General features: G+C 40.6%; 1 protein-coding gene and 6 non-coding genes across 7 annotated transcripts in view; 5 read left to right on the top strand and 2 right to left on the bottom strand.

Annotated features, from left to right (window-relative positions):
• Positions 1-4,993, top strand: part of LOC117452240 (tetraspanin-15) — a 32,150-nt gene extending 27,157 nt beyond the window's left edge. The window contains exon 8 of the mRNA XM_034090747.1: positions 2,313-4,993. Within this exon, the coding sequence (XP_033946638.1) occupies positions 2,313-2,639 (327 nt within the window). The 3' untranslated portion in view covers positions 2,640-4,993. The remainder of the gene's footprint in view (positions 1-2,312) is intronic.
• Positions 4,994-12,324: 7,331 nt separating this feature from the next.
• On the top strand, positions 12,325-12,397 carry trnat-cgu (transfer RNA threonine (anticodon CGU)). Its single transcript has one exon. It is a non-coding gene; the product is annotated as a tRNA-Thr (tRNA).
• A 360-nt stretch (positions 12,398-12,757) lies between these two features.
• On the bottom strand, positions 12,758-12,831 carry trnat-agu (transfer RNA threonine (anticodon AGU)). The gene has a single exon. It is a non-coding gene; the product is annotated as a tRNA-Thr (tRNA).
• A 606-nt stretch (positions 12,832-13,437) lies between these two features.
• On the top strand, positions 13,438-13,511 carry trnat-ugu (transfer RNA threonine (anticodon UGU)). The gene has a single exon. It is a non-coding gene; the product is annotated as a tRNA-Thr (tRNA).
• Positions 13,512-14,117: 606 nt separating this feature from the next.
• Positions 14,118-14,190, top strand: trnat-cgu (transfer RNA threonine (anticodon CGU)). Its single transcript has one exon. It is a non-coding gene; the product is annotated as a tRNA-Thr (tRNA).
• A 360-nt stretch (positions 14,191-14,550) lies between these two features.
• Positions 14,551-14,624, bottom strand: trnat-agu (transfer RNA threonine (anticodon AGU)). Its single transcript has one exon. It is a non-coding gene; the product is annotated as a tRNA-Thr (tRNA).
• Positions 14,625-15,222: 598 nt separating this feature from the next.
• trnat-ugu (transfer RNA threonine (anticodon UGU)) lies at positions 15,223-15,296 on the top strand. Its single transcript has one exon. It is a non-coding gene; the product is annotated as a tRNA-Thr (tRNA).
• Positions 15,297-16,021: the final 725 nt, after the last annotated feature.

Here is a 16,021-nt window from a genome sequence, read left to right on the forward strand (position 1 = left end):
AATGTGTTGTCCCTATGTCCACCTAATATCAATTCAAACACCATGACACAATTCCATCAGATTAATGATAAAAACCTAGAGGACATTATTCAACTTCTGAAGTCCTCCTCCTGCTGCCTTGATATTATTCCAACAGGATTTTTTTTCAAAGATGTTTGGCCTTGCATGGCCTCAGAACTACTTCATATAGTAAACAAATCTCTTCACTCAGGTATTTTTCCACAGGCCCTGAAAACTGCAGTCATTAAACCGCTCTTAAAAAAGAATAATCTAGATGCTTCAGTAATGAACAATTACAGGCCCATATCAAACCTGCCATTTCTAGGTAAAATCATTGAAAAAGTAGCTTTTTAACAGTTGAGTAATTTCTCGCATTTAAATAACTGTTTCGATGTGTTCCAGTCAGGCTTTCGTCCAAACCACAGCACTGAGACTGCTCTTGTAAAGGTCTTCAATGACATCCACTTAAACACAGACAGTGGCAGAACTTCAGTGTTAGTATTATTAGATCTCAGTGCTGCGTTTGACACTGTTGACCACAGCATATTACTAGACCGACTGGAAAACTGGGTGGGACTTTCGGAAACAGTTCTAATTTGGTTTGAATCCTACTTAAAGGACAGAAACAACTTTGTTTCTATCGGTACATACACATCTGAGTTGACAAATATGACATGTGGGGTTCCTCAAGGCTCCATCTTGGGGCCTCTTCTCTTTAACATCTACATGCTACCACTGGCTCAGATAATGAAAAACAACAAAATAAGTTACCATAGCTATGCGGATGACACACACATGTACGTAACAATTTCACCAGGAGACTATGCTCCAATTCAAACACTGAGTAAGTGCATTGAACAAATCAATGACTGGATGTGTCAGAATTTTCTCCAATTAAACAAAGATAAAACTGAGGTAATGGTTTTTGGAGCCAAGGCAGAACGTTTAAAAGTTAGCGCTGAGCTTCAGTCTGCAATGTTCAAAACAACAGATGAAGCCAGAAATCTAGGTGTAGTCATGGACTCTGACCTGAGTTTCAACAGTCACATTAAAACAGTTACTAAATCAGCCTGCTATCACCTAAATAACATATCTAGGATTAAAAGACTAATGTCACAGCAGGATTTGGAAAAACTTGTCCATGCTTTTATCTTCAGTAGACTGGACTACTGCAATGGTGTCTTCACAGGTCTCACTAAAAAATATATTCGAAAGCTGCAGCTGATTCAGAACGCCGCTGCTCGAGTCCTCACTAACACTAAGAAAGTGGATCACATCACTCCTGTTCTGAAGTATTTACACTGGATTCCTGTGTGTCAAAGAATAGATTTCAAAATACTGTTGCTGGTTTATAAAGCACTGAATGGTTTAGGCCCAAAATACATTTCTGACCTCCTGCTAAACTATGAACCATCCAGATCTCTCAGGTCTTCAGGGACTGGTCAGCTTTCTGTCCCCAGAGTCAGAACTAAACATGGAGAAGCAGCGTTCAGTTATTATGCTCCAAACATCTGGAACAAACTCCCAGAAACCTGCAGGTCCGCTGCAACTCTGACTACTTTTAAATCCAGCAAGAAGACTTTTCTTTTTGTCGCTGCTTTTAATTGAACTATTCATATCTTAGACTGCACTGTAACTTTTATCCATGTATTTTTTCTTTTAATGTTTATTTTATTAGCTTTTCTTTTTTAATGCTTAATGTCTTTCATTTTTTGTAAAGCACTTTGAATTGCCTTGTGTTGAAAAGTGCTATATAAATAAACTTGCCTTGCCTTGTTATGCAGCATGTTGATTATTCTCTCTGAACTAGCTAAATACACGGTCCGGGGTAGAGTTCTTCAGATTTGATGTGGCAACTCTTCCGTGAAGTCAGAACCTCTGGCTCTTGGACTTGTGATGTGAATTCTCCGGCCGAAGCTCCAAAATAAACCATCAGTGTTTGACATCAAAGCTCCTGCTCTTCCCGTGTCTCCTTCATGAGTCGGTGACTCCCACTGCATTGCTACACAGAAGTTTCCCCCACAACCTCAATGTGACCATATTGTAGGGTTGACTACTTGAGCCGTAATTTAAAAACGGAGGTTACTAACAAGTGTCTAGATGAGACGACGAAACGCCATCACGCCCAACCTTAGCCGCCTTTAGCTTAGCGGTTGTGACCTGAACTCATGAACTAAGTTCTCTTTTTGGTGTGAATGCAAAATCCCAGGAACTATCTGAACCAAAAGGGAAAAGTACGGGGAAAAAATACTCCGGTGTGATAGCGCCTAATGTAAATAAAGCTGTTAAAACCCTCCTGTGTTTCCCTGCAGCTGCTTGGCATCATCCTGAGCTGCGTCTTCTGGAACCTGCTGGTGGACATGAGCGAGTCTACGGACATGGTGGACTTCAAGCTGAAGAAGAAGGAGGTGGAGTACACCGAGCTGGATCTGGCGGGCGCCGGGTGGTGCATGTGTCTGCCGAGGGACGGAGGATACTTGCCCGTCCCCGTCGTCGAACCCGACCTCGACCCCATCGACGTTCACCTGCAGAAGCTGAAGAAGCAGCCGCCGCGCACCCACTCTCAGCTCCAGATGATGCGCTCCGCCTCGGGTTTGGACGAGCTGGACGGCGGGCGGAAGCAGAAACGGGAACACTGAGCGCCATTTTCTGGGTTTTTCACCTTTTTTCGTGGTTGTAATCATTGTTGGAGTTGTATGGCACTAACTTATCTGTTTCCGTCATTGGATCAGGCTTAAAGGGATCAAAAGTACTCATTGGCTTTACAAAAAAAAAAGTTTTAATTCTTCTTGTTTGTAGCGTTTGATGTTTAAAGTTTTATGGCATTATATCACTTTTAATTTATTTTCTTTATGGTGCGTTCACAGCGGATGAAAGGCGATTTTTTTTGCGTGGCACAATTCTGATTTGAAGTTGTGTTGCACTAATTTATCAGTTTCCGTCATTGGATCAAGCTTAAAAGGGATCAAAGGTACTCTGAATATGTTTTCAAGAAAAAAAAAAGAATCAAGAAGCAACATGCAACATTGGCTTTTAAAAAAAAATGTTTGTAGCTGTTGATATTTCAAGTTTATGGCATTATATCACTTTCAATTTATTTTCTTTATGGTGCGTTCACACCAGATGCAAGGCGAATTTTTTGCATGGCACGATTACATATAAATTCAATGCAATGACACAAATGTGACAAAGTCGCTGCTTTATTTCAAGTCACACGTTATTTTAATTTTGGACAGAGATGCTACAATGCTAGCTTAGCCCTGAACCATCCCATATCCATTCAGAAAACAAGCATTTAAAAAAAAAAATGTTTAGCTCTCTTGCAAACAGAACCGATTACTTTTCACTAATCAGTATCTGAATTTTGCTATTTCGTCTTCCCAATTAATCAGTTTTTTGCAATTAAATCACTGCAAAACCTCTTTAATATTCGGCTCATACCATTGCAGTAAATAAGATTGATTCTGCCACTTATGACTTGCTAGAGAAAATGAATAAGTTTCTGTGTCATTAAAATATCGGTCGCTAGCAAGTGATTCCAAAATACATGCTAGCCGCTGTTAGCATGCTAACATGATCACAATGACGGAGATAATGTTCTTAGTTTAGCGTGTTAGCATGCTATAAACGGCTATATGAAGTACTACAGAAATACTAAAATATTTTTGGGATATAGAGAGAGATAATGCTGGTCCAGCTTTGAACCTTAACGGTTATTAACACCTGTCCTGAATCTGCAAAAGGAAAAATAAGAAGAGAACACTTAAAACCAGGAATGAGTCAGCATTTTTGCAATTCATCTAAAGGTCAATATTATTTTGGATGTGTTATTGCTTACACGTATAAAATAAAGTTGGTGGTTAACACAAGCTGAAAAGATTTAAAGTAAAGACTCCACTTGGATATTTTGAAGCCTTTAAATGAGACTACAAGACGTCATCACGCTGAACATTAGCCACTGTTAGCTTAGCGTGATGACAGTTAGTAATGGCCGTGCTGTAGTTCCTTTATAGCCCAACATTAGCCGCCGTTAGCTTAGCATCTGACAGTGCTATAGTTCCTTTATAGCCGTATAAAGTTAACTTTTTCTGGCGATTCAATTTACAATTGCAGGTTAGTAGCTTTTGATGATTTTATTGCATTGAAATCACGGCAAAATCTGTTAAAATATGGTTTATACCAAAGAAGGAAACAAAGATTTGAGTACAGGTCAGTGAAATGTGTATAGATATGTGTTCCTTCAGATGAACACCCAGTCAAAAGGTCATTTGGTTTCTTTCCATATCTGGGACATCCACAACATTCGGCCATGGAAGATGAAAAATGGCTGTTTTCTAAATGGAAGTAAGCCCCGCCTCCTCTCTGACTCGTGAAGTTTAACGCAATCAATTTATTTTAAGAAACACTAGCTTAGCGTCCGCTGTGAACGCACCATTAGCCTTTGAAATTGAGCGATGTCTCACGTGCTAAAGCTTACCTCAGGCTGTTTTGTCATCAGCCCAGAAGTCCGAGGACTGTACTATTTGGTGTGTAAATTAATGGTAGCTTGAAAAGATGTTCTTCAGTGTCGGAGAAATAGGAATAGCCAAGTATGTCTTACGTTTAGCGTCTGTGACGGATGTATACAGTTTGTCTATTATTTATTTTAATTTATTTCTCATTTGATTGTGTGCAATCAGTGTACATTGTAAGACTGGTAGTTGTGAAATAACATGGGATGCATGTTTTGTACTGTATATATAGTAAGCTAATCAAAAAAAAGAACAAAAAAACTCATGTAAAACTCTCATCAGGGGGGCTTCAGTCTATTCCATTTTGAAACTGAACTTTTTATTCTATCTTTTAATGGGATTACCCAGACTACAGATCCAGTGGAAAGTCTCTCAATGACGGTTTTTTGTACCTGAGTTATGCACTGTTTTGAGCTTCCCCCTAGCTCTGGCCTTGTATCAGCACTACTGTTCTTGTCAATAAAGATGAATTTGTCTACTGATTTTTGTGCTACGTTGCTTTCAATATACAAATAAGATGGAAATGTTTCTGAAAAATGGAAACCGCTCATCTGAGATCTGCATTACTGGTAAATGGTCTACAAAGGCTAAAATCCCTGTATTCCCTCCAGAGAGAGTTTCTCTCCCAGCTAACCAATCAGAGCAGACTGGGCTCTGGTTTCATAGCAGACTGGGCTCTGGTTTCAGACAGAGGGTGAAAAGAGGTGCTGCAGCACAGACAGTATGAGAAACATAAAGACTTTTTGAACATTAAAGCATGGAGACATGAAGAGACACTACCTACTGATATACACCTGAACATCAGCAGGAGAGGACTCTTTAAAGTAGAGACACTACCTACTGATATACACCTGAACATCAGCAGGAGAGGACTCTTTAAAGTAGAGACACTACCTACTGATATACACCTGAACATCAGCAGGAGAGGACTCTTTAAAGTAGAGACACTACATACTGATATACACCTGAACATCAGCAGGAGAGGACTCTTTAAAGTAGAGACACTACATACTGATATACACCTGAACATCAGCAGGAGAGGACTCTTTAAAGTAGAGACACTACCTACTGATATACACCTGAACATCAGCAGGAGAGGACTCTTTAAAGTAGAGACACTACATACTGATATACACCTGAACATCAGCAGGAGAGGACTCTTTAAAGTAGAGACACTACATACTGATATACACCTGAACATCAGCAGGAGAGGACTCTTTAAAGCAGAGACACTACATACTGATATACACCTGAACATCAGCGGAGAGGACTCTTTAAAGCAGAGACACTACATACTGATATACACCTGAACATCAGCAGGAGAGGACTCTTTAAAGTAGAGACACTACATACTGATATACACCTGAACATCAGCAGGAGAGGACTCTTTAAAGCAGAGACACTACATACTGATATACACCTGAACATCAGCGGAGAGGACTCTTTAAAGCAGAGACACTACATACTGATATACACCTGAACATCAGCAGGAGAGGACTCTTTAAAGCAGAGACACTACATACTGATATACACCTGAACATCAGCGGAGAGGACTCTTTAAAGCAGAGACACTACATACTGATATACACCTGAACATCAGCAGGAGAGGACGCTTTAAAGTAGAGACACTACATACTGATATACACCTGAACATCAGCAGGAGAGGACTCTTTAAAGTAGAGACACTACATACTGATATACACCTGAACATCAGCAGGAGAGGACTCTTTAAAGTAGAGACACTACATACTGATACACACCTGAACATCAGCAGGAGAGGACTCTTTAAAGTAGAGACACTACATACTGATATACACAGGGACATCAGCAGGAGAGGACTCTTTAAAGTAGAGACACTACATACTGATATACACCTGAACATCAGCAGGAGAGGACTCTTTAAAGTAGAGACACTACATACTGATATACACCTGAACATCAGCAGGAGAGGACTCTTTAAAGTAGAGACACTACATACTGATATACACCTGAACATCAGCAGGAGAGGACTCTTTAAAGTAAAGTTTCCAGTACTTCTTCAAATGAGTTGCGTACACTTCCTCCTTAAAGTCAGCAGCATTAATTCAATTGACAAACAGCGCATGGACGCAGACAGCTCTCCTCCTCCTCCTCCTCCTCCTCCTCCTCCTCCTCCTCCTCCTCCTCCTCCTCCTCCTCCTCCTCCTCCTCCTCCTCACAGCAAGGAAGTGAATTGCTTTAAAAAGGAAACCACTCGGAGGCCTTATATTCACCTGGCCTGAGAGCAGGAAGTGCGCACATCCAAACACGCTGTGATTATGATGATACGGACCTGCATTGTTGTTACAATCAGGAGGTAGAAAAACACATTCTCACAGTTTCCATATCTCCCAGAGAACAGGCTCTCTATAAATACCACTCAGGTAATAACACATAATGTGAGGATACTGGGAAATGTGCTGAAATGACGCGTCGCAGCACATGCTGTCAACAACCTGCAGAGAAACGGTGACAGAGAAACACAGAGAGGGTTTATCTTTTAGTTTATCATTTCAACATCTTTCCCAGTATCAATGGTAACTAGACAAGTGTTTTAGAGTTCCCCTGTCTGGGTTTTATTATAACAACTTAAGGATTTTTGACGGATAAAATGCAGGACTTAAATGTTTAGAATCAGAGTCAGAATAGATAAATGAAGATAAATAAGTAAAATATTGACAAATATGTCTATCAACACAAGTTAAAGTAAGAATAAAAAGATTGATTAAAGGGAAATTAAACATATATATAATTACATAAGAAGGTAAAATACGACATTTGACTACAATATAGAATATGTTTATATTTACTACATACTGTTCAAACGCGTTTGCACCTGTGATTCCAGTTTGTGTTATGTGTCGTGAGATTCTGCAGGATCAATATATTAAAGAAAAGGTTCTATACTTTCTACGTCTTACATGTTGAACACAAATACCTGTACTTTCTACTTCTCTCATGTTGAACACAAATACCTGTACTTTCTACTTCTTACATGTTGAACACAAATACCTGTACTTTCTACTTCTTACATGTTGAACTCAAATACCTGTACTTTCTACTTCTTACATGTTGAACCCAAATACCTGTACTTTCTACTTCTCACATGTTGAACTCAAATACCTGTACTTTCTACTTCTCACATGTTGAACTCAAATACCTGTACTTTCTACTTCTCACATGTTGAACTCAAATACCTGTACTTTCTACTTCTTACATGTTGAACTCAAATACCTGTACTTTCTACTTCTCACATGTTGAACTCAAACACCTGTACTTTCTACTTCTCACATGTTGAACACAAATACCTGTACTTTCTACTTCTTACATGTTGAACACAAATACCTGTACTTTCTACTTCTTACATGTTGAACTCAAATACCTGTACTTTCTACTTCTCACATGTTGAACTCAAATACCTGTACTTTCTACTTCTTACATGTTGAACACAAATACCTGTTTTTTCTACTTCTTACATGTTGAACCCAAATACCTGTACTTTCTACTTCTTACATGTTGAACTCAAATACCTGTACTTTCTACTTCTTACATGTTGAACCCAAATACCTGTACTTTCTACTTCTTACATGTTGAACCCAAATACCTGTACTTTCTACTTCTTACATGTTGAACCCAAATACCTGTACTTTCTACTTCTTACATGTTGAACACAAATACCTGTACTTTCTACTTCTTACATTTTGAACACAAATACCTGTTTTTTCTACTTCTTACATGTTGCACCCAAATACCTGTACTTTCTACTTCTTACATGTTGAACCCAAATACCTGTACTTTCTACTTCTTACATGTTGAACTCAAATACCTGTACTTTCTACTTCTTACATGTTGAACACAAATACCTGTTTTTTCTACTTCTTACATGTTGAACCCAAATACCTGTACTTTCTACTTCTTACATGTTGAACTCAAATACCTGAACTTTCTACTTCTCACATGTTGAACTCAAATACCTGTACTTTCTACTTCTTACATGTTGAACTCAAATACCTGTACTTTCTACTTCTTACATGTTGAACACAAATACATGTACTTTCTACTTCTTACATGTTGAACTCAAATACCTGTACTTTCTACTTCTTACATGTTGAATACAACGACTCTCGGTCACTGAGCCTAAGAGTCAGGCAAGTGATTCAGTGTCTCCAGATGTTGGGGATATCTCCAGTGTCCATTTTCAATTGGCCCTCAGCTAATTCGAAAGGTTTATAATGAGCAGATTTGAACCAAATGGACGCCGAATTTGTGTTTTTTCCACAAAATAATCACTTTTTGTCCCGACATTAATAGTGCCGCTTGATCCATTAATTACTTGCTCTGGGAATTTCCCACAATCCTTTGCCACTATTTTACAATGTACTTTAGAGATGGCAAATCCGGATCCTTGTACGGACTCAGGGTCTTCTGCGTCAGTCATTGAAGAGATACGAGTCATTTGAGTCATGTAGATCTAATCATATGCCCCCCCCCCCCCTCTTTTCTCGTGGACTGCGTAGTCATTGCAGTACTGTTGTCTGTATGTGTTATATTTGTGTAAAGTGGTGTCTTTTTGCTTTAATACAAAATGAAGGAAGTTCCCTTGATTCCGTGAGTCAGGATTTGCGAATCTGAGTCTGCTGTTGACTCGTGCATGACGACGAGTCTGCTGGATCTCCGGATCTGCTGCTATACGGTTACGGCTCCGAGTCTGCAGGAAGTTGCACTGATCCGCGTCCCCTGAGCCAAAGGAGAACGTCTGGCAGCTATCCTACTTGCTAAAGGCTAAGCAGATGGACCGGGGTACGTTGTAATGTGATTTTACATGTTATAAGTGTGAGGGAATATTTCTGTCTTTACTCCTAGATATTTAACCTTATTGCCTGTTGATGTTAATAACCAACCCTGACTCTGTGATCTCCTTTAAAGAATGTGCTGCTGCACTTATTCTCACTTTATGACCGGTCAACTCTCGGTCACAGAGCCTAACGGTACGTCCACACAGCAGCTTTTCAAAAATCTTGAAAATCTTTGAGCTGGGCGTGTCTGAAAGCTTGGGGATTTTTTGCGAGCAACGCGAGTTTTGATTACAACCAATCACATGAATCTCCCGCCCCCGACATACAAAGCAAAAAACCCCGAGGATTTTATGCGAGCAATATATATATATATATATATAAACTCCCCAAACAGGCGAAACCCTACCAGGTTCACCCACTGTCTCTGCCACCTCCCTCCATGCCTGGTTCCTCCGGTTTGTATCCCGGTAATAGTTCTGGTCGTAAAGAACCGGGTGATTTGCTACCGTAACTTCTCGTTTGGAATATGAGGAAATGAACTGCGGTCTGGTTCTCCCTGCTTACACGCGGTTTGATTGGCTAGCGCTTCTACTGTCAGATGTGCATAAACGTGTTTGATTGGCTGAGGCTTCCAGCTCAGCTTCAAAAGTTGAACATTGCTCAACTTTTGAATCCTGGAGATCCTGGAAATCCTGGAAATCTTCACTTCGCTCCCCCACAATGCAGTTCGGCAAAAAGCGAGGCAAAGTGACGTCATCCCCATTCAAAGTCAATGGGCAGAGAAGCATTGGAAGCGGTGGAAGATTCTTCTGAAGCTGCTGTGTGGACGTATTGTAAGAGTCAGGCAAGTGATTCAGTGTCTCCAGATGTTGGGGATATCTCCAGTGTTCCCAGCTGTTGATTAACTCTCTGTAAACTAGTTAAAAGGTCTATCGAGAGAGAGAGAGGCTGGGCAGAATTTACGTGGCAATGCACCAGTGCAGTCTGAACCTCTGGCTGCTGTGACTTGTGATGTGAATTTCTCCGGCCGATACTTGTAATAAACTACCAGTGTTTGACATCAAAGCTCTCCTCGTGTCTCTCTGAGTCCTGACTCTCCATTGCTGCAGAGGTTTCCCTCACAATAAGGAGAGTAGTGAGTGACACAATTTATCGTTTTAATTTGTACGTCACCATAGGACTCAGAGGACTCGGGTTAATCGAGAGGGGAGACTCGTCACGACCAGCTCATTATAGGATCCGGATGAATCAGGACTCCCCCATCTCTAATGTACTTCAAATTTACAACACGGCGTAGTTTTCCATTTAGAATTGAATTCAGACCATTTTAACTACGTTACACAAATACCTACTGTACGAAATCATCGGTCTTCTGTGCGTTAGGGAGATTTCACATTTCGTTATGGAGTCATTCCTTTACAGTTTCTGATTTATCCCAGAAGGTAGAAATGGCTATCATTGTCTTTAATGAGTTAACTAAAGTAGTTGCTGATCAGTTAATGCCAGGGAAAACACAAGGAATGTGCCGCTGTGGCTAAGTGGGAAGGCGCCTGTTTCTTAAACAGGAGATCCTGGGTTCAATTCACAGCATTGCCTCGCACAGGGAACCAGATATATTATAGGATACATAGTATTTAGCATACTGACATGATAGTAGATCCATTTGTTGTGTATGCCCAATTTTTATCATCAAATCTCAAATTAAAGATACAACCTGAAATGATATGGGGTTCAATCTGAAAAGAGAGTTCTCCTTGTTTGTAGGATAGAGCTTCTTCTCATTAAAGATCAAATCAATTATATGTGAGTTCAACAGCACTGGCTAGACATTAAGTGGATGCACATGCTTCTAATTAAAGATAAATATGTGTGCCGTCATTCTAAAATCATTAGGAAGGAATTTTTTTTTTAGGCTGCAGTCCAATAGTCCATTTAGCTTAGGAACCTTCCTAACCGAGTGAAATGACCCGGAAGTCCCTCAGTGGCAGCCATGATAAGCGCCGTTCCAATTCTCTAGAATGATGAGAATGAAAGGAAAGGAGGTTTCAAACTTCCTTTATAACCTCCTTTAGCTTAGGAACCACTGGACCTCCCTAACCGACAGGAGATTTGCCGTCACTCAACAGTCGGCCGTTCACGGAAACAACCGATTATGACGGAGAAATTATATCATGAAAGTTACGGTGCTTATTAAGCATTTTAAAACATAGGTGGTAAGTTGCCAAAGTGCTTTGTTTTAAACGTTCATCAGTATTATAATCAAAGAGAGAAATATGAACGTTAGTTTTCACTGAAATTATCAAATAAAGTCAACATTTCAGTCTTTACTGAGCTGTGTGGGGTTTGTTCAACTTTTAAAAGATGTTTGAATGGTGATATACACAGTGATAGATGTTAAGGACTAACGTTTATAATAAATACATCTGTATTGATTTTAAGATCTTTAGTTCATACAATCATACGTATTGGGATCATTGGTATTAATGTGGACCGGAGGGAGAGGGTGACGAGCATAAGTTTCACTTTCCTTTTTTATTTCAATTCCAACTTTGGTCCTGAAGAATATGTTTCTCTGTTGTCTACGTTCATAAAGCAAAGCAGCAGCATCAGAGCATGGAGCAGAGTCTCTAGATGAGTCCGTTGTTCTTATTAAACATCCATGTTGTAGTCCGCTGTATAGAAAACTGTGGTTTCCATAGTTTCCCCACAGCAGCAGATGCACAAAATGACGTCCGCTGGCGCATCATAAACACGTTGGATAGTGAAGTGCAGTCGGTTCTCTAAAGCACCGCATTCTCTTCTCCTAAGTCCTTTTGAATTCTCCTGTCCACTATCCCTTAACCCCTTGACGTTTCACTCAGAGGTCAAGGAATAGTCGATTATCCGACTGCAGCCTGACTTAACAAAGAGATTTATTCAATTTTTTACACAAGGATACTGCTTTGATTTAAACCCATGATCTAATTCGTGTTTTAAGACGAGAAAACTGCAGGAAACATGGCGCTGTGGCTAAGTGGTTAAGGCGCCTGTCTCGTAAACAGGAGATCCTGGGTTCAAATCCCAGCAGTGCCTCACGTGAGGAACCAATCTGTGCCATTGGTGACTTATTTGTAGGATTGACGAGATGCTCCTTCTCATTAATAATCATTTATGCGTGGATTCAGCCTCTTCAAAATGCCACGTCTTATAATGATGAAGACAGTTTGGAAGTTACAAAGATGGTGAATTGAGGAGATGTTATTTGCTTTTGTGAAGGTCACTGGCTAGGAGGTGAATGCAGCTCTGTCATCACATTTTACATTTTAAAGTTCCAGTGTGTCGGATTAAGTGGATGCACATTCTTCTAATTAATTCATGTCTTCCTTCTGAAATCATTAAGAGTTCATATGAAATGCATGTAGTCTAAAATGAGAGACAGTCCCTTCTCCCATCAGGTGCCGCTGGGACTTGAACCCAGGACCTCCTGTTTACTAGACAGGGGCTTTGACCAGCTGAGCCACAGCACCTCTAGTTCTGCTTTAGGACTCTTTTCTTTTCCCCCTACGTTGTTTTCTGCGCTCTGGTTCCAACAGAAGTTAGAATGAATGAAGACTCACAGATTAGACCTCTAATTGGGAGAATGTGACAGCGTCAGATTTAGTGCCTTTGCCTCACAAGCCACATCCGTATGAGCCAGTAGCTTCTCACAGGACACTGAGAAGTTGAATGAAGCAACCTCCATGTCTTAAAGCCACTATTTCAAGCATACTAAGTCATCGAGTGCCGCCGAAGGACTGTTCCAATGTCCAGCATACCTGGAAATCTACCGAGACACGGCGTACTTCGTTTGGAGACATTTCGAAGCTGCACATGTGTATCCTCCGCGGTCTTAAAATCCCCACAATGCTTTCCGCACGGACCAATTTCCCAAAATCTGTGGCGGAAAATGTAAGGCGGGGCCTCTCATATGAAGCACACCTGCACACTTGCTAGCCTGTTCCACTCAAGCAAGAATCCTCGCGATTGAGAAACACCCACTTGCTTCCATCAGTATGCTGGGATGTTTACTGACAATCCTATGTTTTACAAGACAGGCAACTCTGTGCAACGACCAGAGAAATGGCAAGGAATGTGGCGCTGTGGCTTAGAGGGTTAAAGCGCCTGTCTTGTAAACAGGAGATCCTGGGTTCAAATCCCAGCAGTGCCTCACATGGGGAACCAGATATATTATGGTGCACATAGGATTAAGCAAACTGACATGATAGTAGATACAAATGTTGTGTGCATAATTTTTATTATCAAATCTCACTTAAAGATAGAACCTGAAATGATATGGGGTTCATATGAAACACATTCAATCTGAAAAGAGAGTTTTTAAACCTTTGCAGGTGATTCGATAACTATCTGTCTTCATTCAACCAATCAGATCAAAGACTGCAGTGGCTAAGGCTCGAACGTTAAGAAATGTGGTTCTGTGGCTTCGAGGTGAAAGTGCCAGATACTGCGTTCAAATCACAGTGGCGCCTCAAGCTGTACACTAACATGTACAATAAAGAAACTAGTTTGAAGGATAGAGCTTCTTCTCATTCAAGACCAAATCAATTATATGAGTTCAACAGCACTGGCTAGACATTAAGTGGGTGCACATGCTTCTAATTAAAGATAAATATGTGTGCCGTCATTCTAAAATCATCATTAGGAATTCATATTTAGTTTACAAAGAGAGATATTCCATTTTTTACACAAGGATACTGCTTTGATTTGAACCCATGATCTAATGCAAGTTTTAAGACAAGAGAACTGCAGAAAACGTGGCGCTGTGGCTAAGTGGTGAAGGCGCCTGTCTCGTAAACAGGAGATCCTGGGTTCAAATCCCAGCAGTGCCTCACGTGAGGAACCAATCTGTGCCATTGGTGACTTATTTGTAGGATTGACGAGATGCTCCTTCTCATTAATAATCATTTATGCGTCGATTCAGCCTCTTCAAAATGCCACGTCTTATAATGATGAAGACAGTTTGGAAGTTACAAAGATGGTGAATTGAGGAGATGTTATTTGCTTTTGTGAAGGTCACTGGCTAGGAGGTGAATGCAGCTCTGTCATCACATTTTACATTTTAAAGTTCCAGTGTGTCGGATTAAGTGGATGCACATTCTTCTAATTAATTCATGTCTTCCTTCTGAAATCATTAAGAGTTCATATGAAATGCATGTAGTCTAAAATGAGAGACAGTCCCTTCTCCCATCAGGTGCCGCTGGGACTTGAACCCAGGACCTCCTGTTTACTAGACAGGCGCTTTGACCAGCTGAGCCACAGCACCTCTACTTCTGCTTTAGGACTCTTTGCTTTTCCCCTTCCGTTGTTTTCTGCGCTCTGGTTCCAACAGAAGTTAGAATGAATGAAGACTCACAGATTAGACCTCTAATTGGGAGAATGTGACAGCGTCAGATTTAGTGCCTTTGCCTCACAAGCCACATCCGTATGAGCCAGTAGCTTCTCACAGGACACTGAGAAGTTGAATGAAGCAACCACCATGTCTTAAAGCCACTATTTCAAGCATACTACGTCATCGAGTGCCGCCGAAGGACTGTTCCAATGTCCAGCATACTTGGAAATCTACCGAGCCACGGCGTACTTCGTCTGGAGACATTTCGAAGCTGCACATGTGTATCCTCCGCGGTCTTAAAATACCCACAATGCTTTCCGCACGGACCAATTTCCCAAAATCTGTGGCGGAAAATGTAAGGCGGGGCCTCTCATATGAAGCACACCTGCTAGCCTGTTCCACTCAAGCAAGAATCCTCGCGATTGAGAAACACCCACTTGCTTCCATCAGTATGCTGGGATGTTTACTGACAATCCTATGTTTTACAAGACAGGCAACTCTGTGTAACGACTAGAGAAAAGGCAGGGAATGTGGCGCTGTGGCTTAGTGGGTTAAAGCGCCTGTCTTGTAAACAGGAGATCCTGGGTTCAAATCCCAGCAGTGCCTCACACTGGGAACCAGATATATTATGGTGCACATAGGATTAAGCAAACTGACATGATAGTAGATCCATTTTGTGTGTGCACAATTTTTATTATCAAATCTCACTTAAAGATAGAACCTGAAATTATATGGGGTTCATATGAAACACATTCAATCTGAAAAGAGAGTTTTAAACCTTTGCAGGTGATTCGATAACTATCTGTCTTCATTCAACCAATCAGATCAAAGACTGCAGTGGCTAAGGCTCGAACGTTAAGAAATGTGGTTCTGTGGCTTCGAGGTGAAAGTGCCAGATAATGCGTTCAAATCACAGTGGCGCCTCAAGCTGTACACTAACATGTACCATAAAGAAACTAGTTTGAAGGATAGAGCTTCTTCTCATTCAAGACCAAATCAATTATATGAGTTCAACAGCACTGGCTAGACATTAAGTGGATGCACATGCTTCTAATTAAAGATAAATATATATATATATATATATATATATATATATATATATATAGGTATATAGGTCACCATGTCCTTTATACAGCACTGGAAATGATCCCGGACGAGCCCCCACTTGTTACAACCTTCCAAAGGCTGGAACATATAGGGAGGCCACACAGAGTTAAATGCCAAATATATGTTTATTTAACAGGTTTATAGAAGAACATCTCTGATGAATAATGTATGTAAGAATCAGACTGTCAGTAGTGTGAGCAGTGTGTGGGTGTGTGGAAGGGTGT

Source organism: Pseudochaenichthys georgianus, chromosome 9 (genome assembly GCF_902827115.2).
Source record: "Pseudochaenichthys georgianus chromosome 9, fPseGeo1.2, whole genome shotgun sequence".
Classification (NCBI taxonomy): domain Eukaryota; kingdom Metazoa; phylum Chordata; class Actinopteri; order Perciformes; family Channichthyidae; genus Pseudochaenichthys; species Pseudochaenichthys georgianus.